The sequence below is a fragment of the Cimex lectularius genome, unplaced genomic scaffold (genome assembly GCF_000648675.2).
Source record: "Cimex lectularius strain Harlan isolate CLEC.00 unplaced genomic scaffold, Clec_2.1 scaffold150, whole genome shotgun sequence".
In the NCBI taxonomy this organism is placed as follows: domain Eukaryota; kingdom Metazoa; phylum Arthropoda; class Insecta; order Hemiptera; family Cimicidae; genus Cimex; species Cimex lectularius.
Genome location: NW_019392717.1, coordinates 747,439 through 768,768, shown reverse-complemented (window position 1 = coordinate 768,768; position 21,330 = coordinate 747,439). Strand labels below are relative to the sequence as shown.

The following is a 21,330-nucleotide window of genomic DNA, read 5'->3' as shown; positions in this document are numbered from 1 at the left end:
AATGTACAAGATGTAAAAATTGTATAACTAATATTTACAATAAAATATTAGAATAGAATATATACAATCAAGAAGAAATAATAATTAAAGAAATGAAAAAATAAAATATAAGGTACTAATTTAATGTGTAGTATTTATTGACCGTTAATTAATTATTATTTTGAGGTCGTGATGATCTCCAAACAATCACAATAATTTAAGACATGTTATTATTTGTATTGTATGTTGTTGACTATGTATTGCAGCATGGAATTTTATTTATTAACTGAATGTTTTCGACTTCATCACTTGATCCTCTCTAGTTAATTACATTTGTCTATCCTGGGACTTCTCAAACTATGGTCCACGGCGAACTTCAAGAAAAATTAATAATTACAAAAATAAACATAGAATGAATAAATAAAATTAAAAAAAAAACTAATAACGAAAGTTTTTTTATTTTGCAGCAGTATTCTTTGTTCTTCACAGACATGCCACCCTCTTTCAAGGAAATTTTAGATGAGTCAGCGCAAATTATTAATTATGTCAAGTCGTAGCCACTGTCTTGACATCATTTTTTTTCTTTTTTTTTACTTTTCACAATACTATGTGTCAATATGGGAAGCCTTCATCATTCGTTGCTTCACCATACTGAAGTGAGGTGGTTGTTTCATGGGAAAGCACTTTCACAATTACAGGAATTATGTTCTGAACTTTTATCACTGATGATGGACCACATTTCAAATAGGCAAACGGTTTCACTGATGAGAAATGACAATGTTTACTGTCATATTTATTTATAAAATTTATTATTCAAATGAATGAGTTGAGTCTTTCTTTGCACGGGAAGAGTATCACAACTTTTGACGCTAATGAAAAAATTCACGCGTTCAAAAGAAAAATCCAGTTTTGGGTTGAATCTGTTGAGAAGGAAGAAGTGGAGCGTTTTACTGTGTTAAATGAATTTTTAAAAGGAAACAAACTGGAGCTTGCGAACAGCATGGCACGTTGATTCATGAAATATGTGAACACAAAAAATTTCAACGTTCGTTGAAAAAGGAAAACGTGTTCTTCTATTTTCCACAACTTACCTATGGAATCTACATATTCTATCTATACAGTCACTAAAACTAAATACTGAAGCTGTCTAGGTGCTGAACCAGACATATATCTCTAGCTATCAAAAATTAAAAGTAACATATAGGCTAAAACAATCTCACTCTTCCCACTAATTAATTACTTTGATTTTTGTGTTCTTTCTTGGTAGAACTCCATAATCAAACGTTGAATATCAATGAAGCCTTTAGTTCCACCAATTTATTAGTTTATTTGGTAAGCTTTTCACGTTCATTGTAAGCACCTTGCAAGCTTTATCCTAATTTTATAATTTACTAGTTTGTTGCAAATCAGGGATGCGGTCACATACTTTGTGACTACATTCCTGATCCACACAAATTGGTGATATCTAGATTGTTGATTCATCTTACCTTTGTTCCTTATAATTTACATCTAATGAATTGAATGAAATAATTTAATGAAAAGAAAATAACATAACCAGCTAACATGAGGATGTACTCTGTTTTTTGTTATATTATACTATTTTTTATATATATTATTGTTATTATATCAAAATTGTACTTTCATACTTTTTAGGTACAGCTAAAGATTCCATGGTAGAAGAACCTTTATTGAATTTGTCATTTGGTTAAATCTGCATCCTCGGAGCAAAACTGGATGATTCAAAATTTGGCCAAATGAAATAAAATGCATATTCCAGTAAGTCTTTAGCCCTAACAAATTGTATATAATTAAGTCAAAAACTCTTACTTTTAAACACATTGTTACGTTTTAGACACATCGAAACATTTTGATAATTCTATTTGTACCAAAGGTCTAAACTTTAATCGCAATTCTGAAAAGTTAATTTTCAGTGGAATCTGTTGTTGAATTACCATTATTTGCATCAGTAAAGTGGGAATCGTAATTCTTTGAGGGTGACTCTGATAATTCATAATTGAAGTTTGTTGAATTTTCTTAATTTATTTTTGGCATTGTATATTGTTTGGTTCCAAAACTGTACTTTCAACTGATGGAATAAACGTTCCATGGCAGATGAATTAATATTGTTTCCAGAGGTAATGATGGGAATTGAACCCACGTATAGCATATGATCAGCATATGGCATCAATGCAATGTCAACATCCAATATAAAATTAAATATGCTGATTGTTTTATTTTAAAGTTGTATTTGTTTTGTTTAGAAATGTGTGGTGTTTGGTGACCATTAGTTAATGATTATTTGGATATCATGAGATGTGGTCTGGTGTGACGTAGGTTTTAGAAAAACATTTTCTTTATCATGCCAACATTTCGATCTTTATTTAGATCATCTTCACGGCTCAAAGAGTTTGTTTTCTGTGTAGATGTGTCATTCTTGTGAGTCGTGTTGAGAGTGCCAAGTTTGTTCTGTTTGTTGTAAAATTTTAATTGAAGAAAACAACTAGAGTCCTATAAATTCATACTTAATCCATTTTCCCAGCCTTATGAGCTTCTTCTTCAGAAGTTTTGAAATTGGTAATGATTCCATTAAGTTTATAAAGCTGAGTTGTTTTAATAGACAACATAAATAAAAAAATATCTTTAATTACATTTATTTGTATTAAAATATATTTATTACAAATACTTAACAACAGAATATATTTATATTCACATGTTATAATTTAGTTGTCAGAGTATGAACTTTATAAATTAGTTTTTGACAATTGGATTGCTATCAAATACGTAAGAAAGCAACATGTTTGAGTCAAAATATTTTAAACCAAAGTTAGATTTCGTTAATACAAATAAGATCTATTAAACTTAGATAAAAGAAATTATTATTTTAAAAATCCTGTTTTTAACATTTTATGTTTGTTTTCTTATGAATGAACAATAATTTTCTGTCAATATTCCTAATTATTCTACATGCTGATTATATAAAAAAAAAAATTAAATTAAATTGGCTTAAAAATTTTTAAATTTTAAATATTTGATTTATTGTTTACAGTGTTGGAATTACAAATTACAATGCACAATTGATTTAAGCCCAAGGCAGAACTGCTATTTCACTTGTTGGGGAAATGGTAGTTGTTTCGGCATCATCATAATGAAATGTAGTTGTCACAGCCATATTTTCATCATAATCAACATTGGAATAGTCTAAAGTTGTTGTAAAAGAAAATGGTGTTGTTGCTGTTCCAATTCCAATGGCAAATTCCTTAGAGTCTGGTGAAGTAGTTTCCAGGACTGTTGGGACAGGTGTTACGGTTATGGGTGTCTTAAACTCTCCCGATGTGTGATCTATTGTGACAACATTTGTAGTAAAATTACTTGTTTGAAAGTCTGGACTAAATGTAGATTCTGTTGTTGATTCTGTATTGTTATCATGCTCTTGTATTGTTGATTCATCTTTGCTCTGTGCACATGAATGTACTGTTTTTCTAGTAAGTAAGAATGCATCAATCCAAGGCAAAGTTAATAATGTATTGCTCATTGTTGTAGGTGAATTTTTCAAACCCACTTCTGTACTCGTACCTACATTAATTTCATTCTGTTCACAAATATTATCTTTTGTTACTACATTTTGTGTAGGTCTAGATGGTGGTAAATTTGTTTCAGAGGAAAATGTATAATTTTGAGGGTAATTACCTGTTGACCCAGTACTGTGACCATTTTGTGTGTCTGAGGTGTAATTAGGAGTAGGTGATGGTGATAACTCACTAAGGTGTGTAGTATTTTCAACTGATTTTTGAGTCGTATATTTTGTAGTTTTGAAGGAATGAGAAACTGTAATATCATCAGTTACTTTAGCAATGTCTTCTGTGGTAGATATATGTAAAGATTTGGTGGTAAATGAATCATCATTAGTATTTGGTGGAAGTGTTGAGTTTAATGTGGACGTATTGTAGTTTTGAGTGGAATCGACTGTTGACTCACCATTGTGTGTATTAACTCCATCTGAGGAGTAATTTATCGAGGGTGCTGCTATTGATTCTGTGGTAAAAGAACCATTATTGTAATTGGCATTTGATGGCAATGTTGAATTTAATGTGGAAGGGTAGTAAATTTGGGTATAAGTTGATCCATTGCTTATATCAGTTGAGTGTGAATTGTAATTTGTTGATGACTCTGACAATTCATTTTGATGGACGGAAGTAGTTTCTGCAGTTGTTGAACTTCCATATGTTGTATGTTCTGTACTTCTGAACTTATGTGAAACTGAACTTTTATTGATTACTTTAGCATCATCAACAGTTGTAGGTAACGCAAAAGATTCAGTGGTAGATGAGTCATTATTGGGTTGGTGTTTTGGTTGGAATGTTACATTAAATGTGGAAGTATTATAATGTTGGGTGGAATCTGTAGTTGAATCGTTATTATTTTTTGCATTAGTAGAGTGTGCATCGTAATTCGTTGAGGGTGACATTGACAATTCATTTTGACTGAAGGTGGTTTTAGAATTTTCTTCATTTGTTTCTGGTGGCGTATATTTTGTGGTTATAGTATACAAAATTGTAGTTTCATCTGTTATCTTATCTTCAGTTGTAGACACCCCTAAAAATTCTGTGGAAGATGAAGTGGATTTATCTTTTGGTGGAAGTGTTGAATTTAATGTGGACAAATTGTGGTTTTGGGTGGAATTGACGGTGGCATCACCATAGTTTGTATTTGCACCATCTGAGGGGTTATTTAGTGATGGTGTTGAAGGTGACTCAGACAACTCATTTTGATGGAAAGAAGTAGTTACGGAATTTTCCTTGTTCTTTCCATGTGTTGTATGTTCTGTACTTCCGAAGGTATATGAAACTGTGCTTTCATTTGTTACCCTCTCAGTTGTAGACACAGCCAAAGATTCTGGGGTAGATGAACTATTGTTCGATTTGTCATTTGATGGAACTGACGAGTTTAATGTGGACAAATTGTTGTTTTCGGTGGAATCCGTCATTGAATCACCATTGTCTGTATTAGCACCATCTGAGGGGTAATTTAGTGATGGTGTTGAAGGTGATACAGAAAATTCATTTTGATGGAAAGAAGTAGTTTCTGTAGTTACTGAATTTTCCTTATTCTTTCCATGTGTTGTATATTCTGTACTTCTGAAGGTATAAGAAACCGTACTTTTATCTGTTACTTTACCATCATTCTCCTTTGTAGGCAATGCCAAAGATTCAGTGGAAGTTGTGTCATTACTGGGTAGGTCTTTTGGTGGGGATGTCACATGAAAGGTGGAAGTGTAATAATTTTGCATTGAATCTGTCGTTGTATCACTATTATTACTTGCATTAATAGTGTGAGGCTCAGTTGAAATTTCTTCGTTGGTTTTTGGTGTTGCATTTTCTATGGTTGCATATGTATATGAAACTGAACTTTCATTTGTTACTTTTTCAGTTGTAGACACAGCCAAAGATTCCAGGGTAGATGAACTATTATTTGATTTGTCATTGGGTGAAATTGTTGAATTTACTGTGAACAAATTGTTTTTTTGGGTGGAATCTGTCGTTGAATCACCATAGTTTGTATTAACACCATCTGAGGGGTAATTTAGTGATGGTGTTGAAGGTGTCTCAGACAATTCATTTTGATGGAAAAAAGTAGTTTCTGTAGTTACTGAATTTTCCTTGTTTTTTCCATTGGTTGTATGTTCTGTACTTCTGAATGTATATGAAACTGTACTTTTATCTGCTGCTTTACCATCATCCTCCTTTGTAGGTAATGCCAAAGATTCAGTGGAAGTTGTGTCATTACTGGGTAGGTCTTTTGGTGGAGATGTTACATCAACTGTGGAAGTGAAATAATTTTGCATTGAATCTGTAGTCGAATCACCATTACTAGACTGTGGTTCAGTTGAAATTTCTTCGTTGGTTTTTGGTGTTGCATTTTCTATGGTTGCATATGTATATGAAACTGTACTTTCATTTGTTACCCTCTCAGTTGTAGACATAGTCAAATATTCCGGGTTAGATGAACAATTCGAACAATTCGATTTGTCGTTTGGTGGAAGTAATGAAGTTAACGTGGACAAATTGATGTTTTTGGTGGAATCCGTTGTTGAATCACCATTGTTTGAATTTTCCGTGTTTTTTCCATGGGTTGTATGTTCTGTACTTCCGAACGTATATGAAACTGTACTTTTATCTGTTGCTTTACCATCATCCTCCTTTGTAGGTAATGCCAAAGATTCGGTGGAAGATGTGTCATTACCATGTCGGTCTTTTTGTGGGGATGTTACTTGAAATGTGGAAGTGGAATAATTTTGCATTGAATCTGTCAGTGAATCACCATTACTAGACTGTGGTTCAGTTGAAATTTCTTCATTTGTTTTCGGTGTTGTATTTTCTGTGCTTGCATAAGTATATGAAACTGTATTTTCTTTTACCTTATTAACATCTTCAGTTGTGGACTCAGCCAAAGATTCCATGGCAGAAGAACTATTATTGGATTTGTCATTTGGTGAGAGTGTTGAGTTTAATGTGGACATATTGAAGTTTTGGGTGGAATCCGTTAATGAATCACCATTATTTTTATTAGCTCCATCTGGGGGATAATTCGTTGAGGGTGAGTCTGTCAATTCATTTTGATGGGAGGAAGAAGTTTCCACAATTGTTGTACTTTCCATGTTCTTTTCAGGTGTTGTATACTCAGCATTTGTATGGGAAACTGTACTTTTATTGGTTGCTTTACCATCATCCTTCAATGTAGATAATATTTCTAAAGATTCAGTGGTAGATGAACTATTATTGGTTTCGCTATTTGGTTGCAATTTCGAATTTACTATGGAAGCATCTTTACTTTGGGTATAATCTGAAGTTGATCCACTATTGGTAGCAACAGTAGAATGTAAATAATAATTAGTTGAGGTTGACTCTGACAATTCATTTTGATCGAAGGTGGTTGTTGAACTTGCTTCATTTTGTTGTTGTATTGTCTGTTCTGTTGTAAAAGTATACAAAATTGTACTTCCATATGTTACCTTATGAATGTCTTCAGTTGTAGATACAGATAAAGATTCCTTTGCAGATGAACTATTATTGGATTTGTCATTTGGTGGAAGTGTTGAATTTAATGTGGAAGTGTAGTAATTTTTGGTGTATTCCATAGTCGACCCATCATTATTTGTTTCAGTAGAGTGTGAATGGTAATTTGTTGATTCTGGCAATTCATTTTGATTGAATGTTGCAGTTTTTGTAGTTTTAGAAGTTTCTTCATTTCTTTTTGGTATTGTAGGTACTGATGTACTAAAAGAATGAGAAACTGCACTTTTATCAGTTACTTTAACAACGTCTTCTGTCGTAGACACAGTTAAAGTTTCAGTGGTTGATGATCCATTATTGGTTTTTATATTTGGTGGCAATGTTGAATTTGTTGTGGAAGGATAGTAATTTTGGATATAATTTTTAGTTGATCCATCATTGCTTACATCTGTAGCGAGTGAATTTGTTGATGGTTTCTCTGGCAATTCAGTTTGATTAAAGATTGAACTTTTTGAACTTTCTTCATTGGTTTCTGTGGTTCTGAAAAATTGTGAAACTGTACTTCTATCTGTTACTTTACTAATGTCATCATTTGTAGGTACAGGTAAAGATACAATTGTAGATGAACCACTGGTTTTGTCATTTGGTGGCTTTAGTGTATTTAATGTGAAAGTGTCATAATTATTAGTGTAATACAGATTTGAACCACCATTGCTTGTAACAGTAGAATGTTGATGGTAATGTGGAGTGGCTGAATCTGTCAATTCACTTGAATCAAAGTTCGTAGTGTATTTATTTTTACTACCTTTTTCATTTGTGTGTTTTATATTTAAAGTAGATGTGTCGTAATGCTGGGTTTGTTCCAAATTGTAGTCACTATCGGTCATATAAGAAGTGTGTTCAGGGTAATTTGTTGAGGGTAAATCTGACAATTCTTTCCGATCAAAGTTTGTCGTTTGTTTATTTTTAGCACTTTTTTCATTTCTCTTTAATTCTGTAGTTCTGAAATTAGGTGAATATGTACTTTCATCAGTTACTGTAGCTGGTTTTGTTGACACAACTAATGAATCTACTGTAGATGAACTGAAATTCACAGTTTCGCCGTTTATTTCTGATGTGATTTCAGTATTGAAATTTCCACTTTCTTCAGGTATTTCCACCTTCATTTTAAGGTCATCTGGTGTAGATAAAGCATTATTAGATTTGTTGTCTGGTCGTAGTATTATACTTAATGTGGAAGAGTAGTAATTTTGTTTGTAATTAATCACTGATCCACTATTTGTGTCAGTAGTGTGTCGATAGAAATTAGTGCCTGAATCTATCAAGTCACTTGGATCGTGGTGCTTTGTTTGATAAGTTGTTGATGTTTCATCTGTTTTAGGTGTTGTATACTCTGCGCTTTTTAAATAATAATCTGTAGAACTATCTTCTATTACATTAACATTGTTTTCTGTTGTGGAAGAACCTTTATTCAATCTATAATGTTTGGTTGCTTTAGAAACACTTAATTCTTGTGTGTTTTCACCTAATTTTAGCAATTCGTTATTTATTTGTACAGAGTCATTTTGTTCGATTGATACCTCCTGAATATCATTTTTCTTCTTTTTTCTCCACTTTTCTGGCCTCAGTGTAAACTGTTGGGTATTATGGATCGAAATGTGGTTTTTGGCAGCTGCACATTTTTCTATTTCGTTAATAGTACAGACCTTTTCTGTAGGGTGAAACCAGGATCTCGGCGGACACCTTCTTTTAATCCAAAAATTCTTAAAAAAATTATATGGACACTCGATGTACATAGTGCAGTCAAATGGATGTTGAACAATTCCAGCTTGTTGACATTTAAAAACACAAGTTTGTTTACTTTCATCAAAAATCAATCCCTCTTTGCAAAGTTTGATTGCTATTGCTTTTCCTTTATCACACAAAGAATAATATGAAGGATCACCCTCGTAGACAGCATATTTATGGTTTTTTGCGCAGTCAAACTTGTAACAGTTTTGGAGTTGTTTGAATTTCACACAAGATTTTGATTCAACGTCAAATACTTCTCTTTTTCCACAGTGGAAATGGAAAGGAAATCCTTGAAAACATCTTGTGTAAATTGTGCATGAGTCCAAGGAAGGATGGATGCCATCTGTTGGACAGGAATCAACACCGCCTGTTAAGACAACCTAATAAAACCCAATAATTAATTATAGATTGATACAATTTCAATGTATCACTTTTGTAGCTTGATTGTCTCTGATAATCCTTGACCATTCTTGCTGACTTTGTCTGTCAGATGTAAATATACATTTTAAACTTGGACCGACTATTGAAGAAGCCAAAATTTTGAAACATTCCTGACAAAATGGCACACCAGGATGATCAGAAATGATCCAGCATAAGCTCAATACCTTTCAGGCCCAAATCCATTTCAAAATATTGTTATTTAATATAATGATAAATGTAAAAAAAAAAGAATATTTTGAATCTTTGGTAATTTATTGATGCTAATGATTAATTTTAAAAATATAAGTAGCATAAGTTTTGTTAAAGTTGTACTACATACATCAATAAGGTTGATGAAGCTGATAGCTAAAGGTGTCAAGCACAAAATCATCTCCTATCTGACGGCCACCAAAAAACTGAGATCATACAAAAGAATACATTAGCTCATTATTTACCTGTGCAATGAAACAACACAGAAAAGAAGATAAGATTAATGCTAAGCTAACAGGATTAATTTTTACAGTTGGGCAAGAATGTTCACAATGTGGAATTGTGTTGGTAGACTTGAACTTGAACACTACAATTTATTACTGTGTGTAACTTAGACAAGTTTCACGAAACCAATTATCCCATCTTCAGTCAATTTGAAGTTTTTTCAGTGGTTTGAGTTCTACTTACGAAAGGAAATGATCTATTTATGTGCAAATTTTCGTGTTATTTGTGATAATTTCAGTAAAATAAATAAAATAAAGCATTATTCTTGATTCTCAGGGATTAAAATGTGATGTAAGGATATTTTTGAAAGGGTATGATTTCCTTAATCATGTAATTAGGAGAATAGACAATGGCTCTGTTGCAAATGAAAATGATTGATTTTGAATTTAGTGGCAGTGTGTGTTTAATGTGGTTGTATAATATTTTAGGTCGGATTCATAGTGGGATCATTTCAAATTTCATTTAGTTATTGCTGCTTGCATGTAGTAACATGAATGTAGAGCCTCAATTGAATCATTGTGCCTATCATCTTATTTTTCTTCAAATTTTTATGCTATTCAACAATTCTATATTTATTTTCAAAACATACAGCGAACTGAATGAAATCGAAGTAACCCAAAAATACTTAATTGTCTTTGTGCGAGTCTTCCAGAAAGATATTTTAGTTACACCAGCGAATCATTCCTAAATAGATTTAAAGGAGGTGCATTCGGCAAAGTATAGAGCAGACAGTAAATTTTTTCACACACCCAGTATCCCCAATACACACAGCAGAATTGATTGCTATAAGGGAGGCTATGAGTATGCAATTAGCAACTATTTTTCTAAATTTGTCATTTGTACTGTTTGTCTTCTAAAGAACACAAAATAATAATTACATGGATCAAAATCTATACAGGATTCAATCCAATGTTGTAATGGATCGGCTTGCCAAAGGTGCCACCACAACAGGCAATCCCTTATACTTAGAAAAGTTCAATATTAAAAGTGCAACAGCAGATGGATTGGCAAATAGAATATCTGCCAAATGATAAAGGCATGATTTATAAAAAATATTTTCCCATTTGCTTCTCAAAAGAAATTAATGCAGCCGAGGGTTTTTGCAAAATATCAATATGTCTACGATCAAATCACAGACTGTGTAATGGATAACTGAATAGAATTAATATAATCCCATCATCAAACTGTGAGTCATGTAGAACTTGTGAGGTCACACATCATTCACTGCAAGATACCCAAAAGAATACAATGTTATATTTGACAGACTCTCAAATGCCAAAGAGATGACATTTCAACTAGGGATGAGATCTAATTGCTTCAAGCAAATTAGCTGTGTACCAAGAATTATACAACTTAATTAGTAATATTAATGTAAGAGTGCAATGTCTGTATGTTGAGAGTTTGAGGGTTTCTGGTGTTATACGATGGAATATTAAGCTTAATGAAAGCTTGGCAGATGATCAGATTATTTAATAATTTATGGAGTAATAAATTTGTTTTAGGTGTGTTTATATTAATGCAATTAGAATTTTGTATTAATTTATGTAAAATTGTGGAAGAAAACAATAGGCATATATGAGAAACCTAAGCTGAACACCTTCAAGATAATGCTGCAGAAGTGATGATGTGGTGACCAAACTACAAAAGTGAACTCAAGGATGGGTTTAACTGAGGAATATATAAATAATTTCAACCTGAATATTCTAAAAAGCTTTTAAAAAAATTGTAAATCCCAAATGTCTTAGGGTTTTAGCAACTAAACATAAAATGTGGCTTTAGAAAGTTCAACTTGCTTTTGCATTTTATGTTCTATAATTGTGAATATATTTCGTACATATTTTTTTTCATCCACCTTCCCACATTCATGAGGAGACCCCATGGTGGACCATGGCCAATTTGTTACAAATTAAACCTATGGATGTCGGGGGGCAGTGCTACTTTAATTGCCTTTATGTGGCTATTTGATGTGATTGTAAGAATATGCACGTTCATGTAATAGCATATATTTAATGCAATTAGAATATTGTAGTAATTTATGTAAAATTGTGGAAGAAAACAATATGCATATCTGAGAAACCTAAGCTGAACATCTTCAAGGTAATGCTGCAGCTAGTGATGATGTGGTGACCAAACTACAAAAGTGAACTCAAGGATGGGTTTAACTGAGGGTACCATGGTATAAATCATTTCAACTCCTGAATATTCTAAAAATCTTTAAAATAAAGTTGTAAATCCCAAATGTCTTAGGGTTTTAGTAGATAAACTTAAAATGTGGTTTTTGAAAGTTAAACTTGTTTTTGCATTTTATATTCTATAATTGGAATATTTGATGCATATTTTTTCCCATCCACCTCCCCACATTCATGACAAGGCCCATGACAGACCATGGTCGATTTGTTGCAAATTAAATCTATGGATGGAGGTCGGTGCTTCTTATTATGTGGCTTATTTGATGTGTATGTAAGAACATGTACATTTATTTAATAGCTAAAGTTCATAATTATAGATAAAAATATTCGGAAAAGATAAAGATGGGTCAAATATTGGTGAAATTATTGTTCCAAAATTATCTGTAGATACAATGTTTCATTGTTGTGCATGTCAAATTATAAACTATTCTATTTAAAAAAAAATCTGTGTTGAGTTTAACAAAATGTGCAAATTAGCAGGTAATGCTAAACAATATGGTTTCTGTTCTGTTTATTTGAAAAATGCAAATCTTTTGTTATAAAAATATTAGGACAGTTTTATTTCAGTTTGTCAGAAGTAAAGCTAATTCAATTAATTATAGATCGTTAACCAAATTAGTCAATAAGTGACATTTGAAAGGGGAAGAATTGATCATGATTCTACAGAGACCTCTTAGTCTATTCGCTTATTACTGAAAGGCATAGTTGCGGTATTACACCCTACACTAGCCACATAACCTTTAGCCATGATATGATTATAAATACTGCACTTTTACATTTTAAGTTTAGATGATCTTCGAGCATTAACATGGTATTCCCTCGCAATGGGAGTAATACGAAATTCGTGTGTAGCAAATTGTCGAATTTAGCGACCAAGTTTCGTGTTACCTATTGCACAGCTTACACAAATAGCTTTTTAAAGTTGAATAAACCCGTTTGGAGGGGTGCTGGGCCCAGAGGATTTTCGAGATGTAACAATTTAAAGGTAAGCCACACCGTATATTCTTCTACCATTTCACTGTTTATAGGTTTTTAATTTTCTAGGGCTCTGCGCTAAGGAGCGAATTCAGAGCGGTCAGAGGCCTTTTCAACAGGTCAGGACTAAGCTATGTGGAACAGAACAAAATTTTGAGGCGTGGAATAAGGACCTCGTGCGCCCTGAGACAGGAGAAGCCACCACCGGACAAGAATGACAAAGACAAGGATAAAAAAAATGAAGACATGGAAAAGATGTCAGCACTCATGACAAAGGCATTCTTGTGGATGATTACAGCTTACATGCTACTTGCATTTCTTTCCTTGTTCATACCGAACAGTGGCAATCCAGAAGTAAGATAATCAGTGCTATTAACTTGTGTAAAGTTATTAATTTATTATCAGAGCTCAAGCTTATTTATTTTTAATTGGGCTCGTATATCCTCAGTTTTAGTCTGTCAGATACGTTTTGACTTTTTCGCGAAAAGATGGCAAAAAGCCAAGTTATACATTTTAAAACAGAGGGATAAATAGACAAAAATGATCGTTAAAGATCAGGCTACTGGTTCATCAACCTGCAGACCTCAAGACTTAAAACTAGACTAGTCACTAAAGATTGGATTCTCGTTGGCATCTTTTTTTGCTAATTTTGAAGACCAGTCAGATATTTGAAGCATGGAAAAGCCATTCTTTTGGCACTACATTAACACTGATGGACAAAATAAAGGCACCACCATTAAATTTTAATGTATTTAAGTTTATTCATATTTTGAATACGTTTCCAATTCTTCTAGGGTGTTAGGAACTGGGTTTTGTTGTCTTACTCATCGTTTAAGTTGGTCCCAAATCCGTTTGATAGAGTTCAAATCTGAACTTTGAGCTGACCGTAGCAGTACTCAATTCTCATCTCATTCAGGTAGACATCCACAATATGTGGCATTATCCTGCATTAGCAAGAATCTCTCACCGATGAGGGGGCAAATGGCAGTACGATTATGCCTTGATTATGTCTCAAAAGTACTTATGTGAAGTTAGAGATCTTCCTCGCATATCAGTCAATTACGATACAAAGATACGCCGTCCCAGAACATCAAAGACCGACCATGGAATGCTACCTTAAGGACCAACATGACGCATACCTTTCTCCGGAGCGTCTCCTTATGAAATTACACCCATCTGAAGATTTGAGGCCAACTCTCACCTGATCTGTAGAGAGAACTCATCTGCAATCTTATAATGAACAATTCACATGTTCCTGTGCGAATTGAAGCCTGGTCATTTTCTGAGCTGAGGTAAGAAGAGGTCCACGAGCCGGGTGCTATACCCTGAGTTTATTTTCATTGAGCCTTCTTACAGTCCTGGAGGAAATGGAAACATTTTGGACGTGTTTTATCAGAGTTCTTATCTCATTTTCCTTATTGCTGCGGTTTTGTAGAGCTTGATGTCGGATGAATCTATCGTCTTTCTCGTCTGTAGACTTAGATCAACCTTATCCTGCCTTCTAGTGGAAGCTCTGTTTCTCTGATGCACCGAAGAACCCTTCCTATTGTAGAATGATTTACCCTCAGTCTGTTATACTGACTCAATGCCTGACTGGTGCCATTGCAAAAGGTTTAAGAATATCAAATATAATCAATGAAGAAAAAAGATAGCCAAAAGGGATCTTTAGGCGTAGAATGAAAGGGCGTAATGGTACTTTTTGTGCAAATGGGATTAATCAGTACAAAAGTAAATAAAAGAAGTAAACAAGCATTATTTATTATTTATTTTGACTATGATAGCTCCTAATTACCTGTAACTAATGTTGAAAGTATGGATTTAATTTTAAAGTAAAAAATTGAGTGGTGCTTTAAATTTATCCATCAGTGTATTTGGCACAAAATTGCACAAGTTGGCAATATTGCCCAAAATTGCATGCTTTTCCATTTTTGACCTAAAGAACCGAATCAATCAAATAAAACAAAATATTTGATTGAGCAGACGGATCCTCCATGCTGTAAATTTACTTTAAATTATATAGTATGTAATGTTTATAACTCTTCTTTTTTTTGCAATTAAGTACATTATTATTATATGAAAAGGCCATCAAGGCCCCAAAACGAAACATACAATAAAAATTCTCAAAATAAAATAAATAAATTTTAAATATTGTAATGTTATCTCAACCCGTGTGCACGGTAAAATGCAGAAAACAAAGTATGATGTGATTTATTTTATTGATCTAAAAAATTTTAAATTAAAAATTAAAAAATGAATAAACAAAATAAAATTAATTAGGTGACGTTTCTCTAAAATGATAGAAATAAAATAAACTTCATGCATTATGTAAAATGCAATTATAATTACCAGCATGTTAAAATGCTTTGTAGTTCCCCCTCTGAATGTTGCACAACTTTATCTTTTTATTTTACTCATGTTTAGTCATTTGTAAACAGTCAGTGGTTGATGAATACTTCATTTTGGTGTACGGTCTTATGTGACAAATCACACCATTATATGTTTCTGTATCCAACATATTTTGATGTATGAGGCCATACTTAACTGCAACATGGCTTTCGATGGACTGGTTCTATTCATTGGGCTATTTGAAAGGGTCACATTATACATTTCTTGTTTTTCCAATTTATCTATTTTTGGAATTAAAAAAAAGAAAAAAAAAGAAAAGGTGTTTTGGCTTTTTTCTGGACTGCAGAAAATGAATCATTGGGGTCACAACCTTGCCAATAGCAGCATAGGATTTGGACAAAGGCATAGTATATGCTCTTTTTGTTTGCTAATTTTGTTGTTACAAAAAGCTTACCTCCTCATGTCTTCCATTGGGCATAACTTAGACTATCCTATCAAAATTTTCCTTTCAGTAAAAGTGGCAGAAAATAAACTCTAGAATCAAATTGTACAATAAAAGTATGAGATTCTTTTTTAAAATAAATGTAGTGTTATTTCCCAGCTAGATGAGAACCAGAAACAGAGCTATATCAAATCTGTTACCACTACGCGATATCTAGTCAAAATTAACTTGGAGTTTGTATAAGACCATTTTTGCTAAAGTTAATCATTTCCGAATTAAATGAGTGGACTATAGAAGTTGATACACCCTGTATAATAAACTGTTATTATATTATTCTTTTATTATTTTATTATATTATATATGGTTATCCTTTTGTATAAATGTCAACACTTTAGAATCCTCTTCCAAAGAAGAATGTTTGTTTATCTTAGTAGCATTTCGTTACTTGGAAATAATTTAGTCTTACTAAGATGTCAATGTGTGATTTTCATGTTATTTCGTTTTATTAGTTTAAACTTGGTTGGAACAGTGCATTAATGAAGTCTGGAGCGATAGCAGTGTGAGTGAGAGCACCGTACAGAATGGTTTCAAAAATTTCGAGAGTGAGGCTTTTTTGACGAGAAGGTCGTGAAAGGATTTCTTCCCTAGATGATATGTTCTGTGAGCTTTGGTTGGAAAAAATCCTAGTACTGTTTGAGTGCAGTGAATCTTTCAGTTGACAAATCAACTGTTGCTGACCACCTTAAGGAAATTGAACAAAAAAAAAAAAAAATAAATTATGAAGTTTGCACAACACTTCTTTGCAGAAACAGAAACGAACCTATTCTGGATAGAATTGTTACTTGGATGAATAGTGGATTCTCTATGATTATGGCAGACATTCTGGACAGGGGCTGGACAAAGGAGAAACCACCACATTTTCCAAAGCTCCAACTCACCAAAAAAAGGGGATGGTGGCTTTTTGGTGGACATCAGTTGGGCTGATTTACTACATGAAGCCATCTTTGGTTATCCGGAAAAGGCCGATTCTGTTACATAACAACACTCTACCCCATGTCAAGTGACAACATGAAAACTGTTGAACTTGGTTATGAAGTTCTGCCTCACCCTCCCTAGTCTCCAGACCTCTCACCAATAACATTTTTTCAGAACCTGAACAACTTTTTACAACATAAACAATTTCATACAGTTCATGTCATTCAAATAACATCATTGGAAAATGTGTTTACAGAATTTGTGTACAATAAAGAGGAAAGTCTATTCTGAGGGTATAGTGAAATTTCAATGTGTGGGAGAAGTGTATTGAGTATGATGGAGGGTATTTTAATTGCTAAAAAATATTTAAAATCATTTATTTAATTATTTTTATTTTATTACCATAAACCTGCATTATTTTCCGGAAAAACCAAATACCTGTGGTTTTCCTGTTAAAATTATTTTCTCACTCTTTAACTATAAATGTTTTAAATTTTGTTTCTTATCAAATATACATGCACATTTTTAAAACTGAAAAGTATTTGTAAATTTATGCATTTAAATATTTTCTAGTTGGTGAAGTTTGTCTCTTGGAATGAATTTCTTCATCATATGCTGTCAAAAGGAGAAGTGGAAGAAATAATAGTGCGCCCTGATCTTGACATGGTTACCATTGTTCTACACGAAGGGGCAATCATCAAAGGAAAAAGAGTAAATTGATTTAGTCTATGCTACATTATGGAGAAATTAACTTTAAATTTTTTTTAAGGTAGAGCAAAATACTTATCACATGAACATCGTTGACACAGCAAAATTTGAAGCAAAATTGAGAGAAGCTGAAGCATCACTTGGTATCAGCCTGGGCCATGGCGTTCAAATTGTTTATGAAAGAGGAAGCGATACAGCTGGGAAGCTGCTTATGTCAATTATATTAGCAAGCATATTGTTGTCTTTACTATCTAGAGCAAGGACTGTGAAAAATCCACTTTCCATTGACAAAATTGTAAGCGTACGTACTGCTTTACATATAACACTTTCTTTTATTTTGTTTTTAAACAGTCCCAATTAGGAAGAGCAAAGTTTACATTAATCGATCCACACACTGGCCAAGGAAAAGGGGTTAAATTTACAGATGTCGCTGGCTTAACTGAAGTCAAAATGGAAGTGATGGAAATTGTTGATTATCTAAAAAAGCCTGAACTGTATAAACAGCTTGGTGCCAAGGTTTATACAATATAAAATATTGTAAAGTATTATTACGAAATCTTAATACATGGTAATATCAGGTACCAAAAGGTGCCCTTCTCCTCGGACCGCCTGGGTGTGGGAAAACTCTTCTTGCCAAAGCTGTTGCAACTGAGGCAGAAATCCCTTTCTTGTCGATGAACGGTTCCGAGTTCATGGAGATGATCGGAGGATTGGGTGCTGCAAGAGTTAGGTGATTATAAATATTTTAACATGTTCAGTGCGGTATTTCAATTTTCATCCTCTCAGGGGGCAAAAGATTTCTTATTCCTAGAAATGTTTAGCTCTTTGTATTTAGAAACTAACAATACTGGCAAAAGACTAAAATTTGTTGAAATAGGATGGAAAATTACAAAGCTCCATGATCTGATGGTCATTTGCCGGGTGGGTGTAAGTGGCCTTCAAGCGGATCACCAGCACTGAACATGTTAAATAAAATATTTTGCCTGTTTTTACACTGAAATTAAATTTTGATATTCTAGGGATCTTTTCAAAGAAGGGAGAAAAAGAGCACCTTGCATCATTTACATTGATGAAATTGATGCTATGGGGAGAAAGAGGAGTGGTAGCAATTTAGGAGGTGGTTTTGAAGGTGGTACTGGAGAAGGAGAGCAGACTTTGAATCAGCTTCTTGTTGAAATGGATGGAATGGCTTCAAAGGAGGGCGTTCTAGTCCTTGCTTCAACCAATAGAGCTGACGTACTCGACAAGGTGTTTATTAATTTATTTACATTGATTTCTGACCAATAAAAAAAAATTAAATTATGTTTATAGGCTTTGTTAAGACCAGGAAGATTTGATAGGCATATTCTAATTGATTTACCCACGGTGAAAGAAAGAGTTGATATTTTTGAACACCATCTTAAGGGTATAGCTTTATCCAACCCCCCACATACATATTCTAAAAGATTGGCATATCTCACACCAGGATTTAGTGGTATGGTTACTTTAAAAAGCTGAAAAATATTTTTAAAAATACTGTTTTTGACTGTAAAAATTGTTGTAGGTGCTGATATTGCTAATGTTGTGAACGAAGCTGCCCTTCATGCAGCAAGATATCTTAAAAAGAAGGTAGTTGATATTTATTTTTGTTATTATATACTCAGTGATTAAAAAATTTGCATTTTTATCGTAAACGAAATATAAATCAATGAATTTTAATACAAATTATTGAACTATGGTGATTTGAAAGGAAATTCACCAAAATGACAGAAAATCATTTAGTGCTAGATCAAAATTGAACTAACAATTTTATAATATAATTTAACCTGGCTTTGTTCTTATTAATACATGTTATTTTACACCAATAAAAAAATTAATTTAATATTAAATTATGTTTATAGACTTTGTTAAGACCTTAAGTCTCTTAAGCATCGAGTAAATAAGCGATGGGATTTCATCTCATGAAACAGAATCCCATTTTTTAACAAGAGCAGTTTTAAGATTTTCAATGCTTGTTGGACATGGAGAACGATGTCTAACTCGTCTCTTTATCATGTCTCATAATGTTCTTGGGATTAATGCCAGGAGAACATGTTGCCTAATTTATTGTGGTAATCCATACATCCAACAAAAGGGTGACAACTCAAGCTACATGAGGTTGAACATTATCATGCAATAATCCGAAATTGTCCCATTCATTAGAGCTAATGGGACTACAGCATCCAGAAGAATTGTTCAGTGTACCTTAGTGCAGTCAAAGTTCCATTTTATATGATATTCAGCTATACCTGACTGTCATTAAGCACTGGAAGTAAGCGTTCTCCATGTCTTCTCCAAACATCCGGTCATCTGATGGCCACAAACCAAACCGGCACTCAGTGAATAGAACAATCTTCCATTGTTCAAGTGTCCAAAATGAGATGCTGCTTTGCGAGACTGTTTGGAATTGACTACCTATAAGGAAGTCATTAAATGACGGTTCTGTAAGAGCAATAAAATGATCACTCTAGCCGTCATTCACTATTGACACTACCTTCTCTTCGATTAAGACTTTCTGAGGCCTTAAACGGCTGTAGACCATCATGGATGGTACAGAGCAGCACACCAGGACTCGGGCTTCGATGCTACATCTGTTCATATGCCTGGGCGAGATCTCTATTTGAAACAATAATTAATTTTGTTCCCACGTTAATTGCTTTATAAGAGAAAACACTTTAAAAACAACTTAACTCACTCGACAAGTTAGCTCTAGACTGGATGAAATTGAACTGATTTTCTTTAGCTTTAATCTAAAGTTAAACACCAAGTTATTAATGTGGTATTTACGTTTTTAGTAAACTGATCATCTTAATACCTAATTATTATGGAAAATAAACAATATGTCTTTTATTTTGCTTTGAGTGTATTTTTCAGTATTATTTATTTTTCAATCAATCAGGTTGAAAAAGAAGATCTTGAATATGCGGTCGAGCGAGTGGTTGGTGGGACTGAAAAAAGAAATCATGCGATGTCTGAGGAGGAAAAAGAGACTGTTGCAGTTCACGAATCTGGGCATGCTTTAGTCGGGTGGCTTTTGCCATTTGCAGATATATTACTTAAAGTCACAATCGTACCGAGAACAAATTTGGCATTAGGGTTTGCTCAGTACACACCTTCCGATCAAAAACTCTACACTAAGGAAGAGGTAATTGAAAATAGTTTCATATTCTTTGTTTTTATTTACTTTTTTATTTGTTAAAATGCAGATGTTTGCAAAAATGTGTATGGCACTGGGTGGCAGAGTCGCAGAATCACTGGTTTTCAATAAGATTACAACTGGTGCTCAAAACGATCTTAAAAAAGTAACAGATATGGCATATTCTATGGTGAGTAGATAAGGCTGTTTTTATAATATAAGGGTTTTTTTTCTCATTTTTTTAACTAGTTTCAAAAATTTATATTTCGGTAGGTCAGAGTTTACGGTATGGATGAAAAAGTAGGCCTGATTTCTTTCACAGAAGGTACAGAAGGAAGAAAACCATATAGTAAAAAATTGAATGCCTTAATTGATCACCAGGCCAGACAGCTGACAGCTGACGCGTACAAAGAAACTGAAAGAATTTTACTCGAAAACCGCCCACTGCTGGATAAAGTGAGTAAAAGCACATCCCCCCCAAAGGTTCTTAAATTAAAGTTCATAATTTTTCCAGCTTTCTTCAGAACTGCTTAAAAAGGAAACGTTGAGTTACAACGATGTTGAAGCGCTCATCGGACCCCCTAAACACGGCAACAAAAAAATGATTGAACCTGTTGAGTTCGAGGCTTCACTGAATAGCTTGACAAAAAAAGAAAGTGATGAAAACTCAGTCCCTGAGCGGGTCAGTCCTAAAAGTGATAGTCAATAAATAGTTAAAATTATATAAATATTTGTAAAATACATTTTATAAACAGTTTTCTGTTTGTTTTATTTTTTAATGTAGTATTTGGCTACATTAATCTGTTGTCAGCAAAAATAGAAAACTTGTTAATGCATATTTTAAAA

The 21,330-nt window shown here is 33.2% G+C and overlaps 2 protein-coding genes across 4 annotated transcripts; one reads left to right on the top strand and one right to left on the bottom strand.

Moving 5' to 3' along the window:
* Positions 1 to 2,989: 2,989 nt before the first annotated feature.
* On the bottom strand, positions 2,990 to 15,220 carry LOC106662011 (mucin-3A-like). Of its 3 annotated transcripts, none has more exons than XM_024226555.1 (3): positions 15,206 to 15,220; positions 9,541 to 9,616; positions 2,990 to 9,160 (listed from the first exon to the last, which is right to left on the bottom strand). In XM_024226555.1, the coding sequence occupies exons 2-3, from the start codon at positions 9,589 to 9,591 to the stop codon at positions 3,059 to 3,061; spliced, it is 6,153 nt and encodes a 2,050-aa protein (XP_024082323.1). In that variant the 5' UTR covers positions 9,592 to 9,616; positions 15,206 to 15,220; the 3' UTR covers positions 2,990 to 3,058. The 3 variants fall into 3 exon arrangements, with proteins under 3 accessions (XP_024082323.1, XP_024082324.1, XP_024082322.1); XM_024226556.1 differs by lacking the exon at positions 15,206 to 15,220 and adding an exon at positions 14,061 to 14,168; XM_024226554.1 differs by lacking the exon at positions 15,206 to 15,220 and having other exon boundaries at positions 9,541 to 12,510.
* Positions 12,560 to 21,320, top strand: LOC106664387 (paraplegin). The gene is made up of 13 exons (XM_014390068.2): positions 12,560 to 12,869; positions 12,929 to 13,213; positions 17,196 to 17,333; positions 17,392 to 17,625; positions 17,682 to 17,846; positions 17,909 to 18,060; positions 18,350 to 18,578; positions 18,642 to 18,804; positions 18,874 to 18,938; positions 20,248 to 20,493; positions 20,555 to 20,674; positions 20,758 to 20,940; positions 20,999 to 21,320. Exons 1-13 carry the CDS (start codon positions 12,693 to 12,695, stop codon positions 21,191 to 21,193), a joined length of 2,352 nt encoding a protein of 783 aa, XP_014245554.1. The 5' UTR covers positions 12,560 to 12,692; the 3' UTR covers positions 21,194 to 21,320.
* Positions 21,321 to 21,330: the final 10 nt, after the last annotated feature.

What these genes read in the sequence shown, in the direction of transcription:
- LOC106662011 (XM_024226555.1), bottom strand. Translation starts at nt 9,591, where the DNA reads ATGATTTTGTGCTTGACACCTTTAGCTATCAGCTTCATCAACCTTATT. An exon ending in GCTTCATCAACCTTATTGAT is followed by an intron (nt 9,161 to 9,540) that starts GTATGTAGTACA and finishes GGGTTTTATTAG; the next exon opens with GTTGTCTTAACAGGCGGTGT.
- LOC106664387 (XM_014390068.2), top strand. Translation starts at nt 12,693, where the DNA reads ATGGTATTCCCTCGCAATGGGAGTAATACGAAATTCGTGTGTAGCAAA. An exon ending in CAGATATGGCATATTCTATG is followed by an intron (nt 20,675 to 20,757) that starts GTGAGTAGATAA and finishes ATATTTCGGTAG; the next exon opens with GTCAGAGTTTACGGTATGGA. An exon ending in ACCGCCCACTGCTGGATAAA is followed by an intron (nt 20,941 to 20,998) that starts GTGAGTAAAAGC and finishes TAATTTTTCCAG; the next exon opens with CTTTCTTCAGAACTGCTTAA.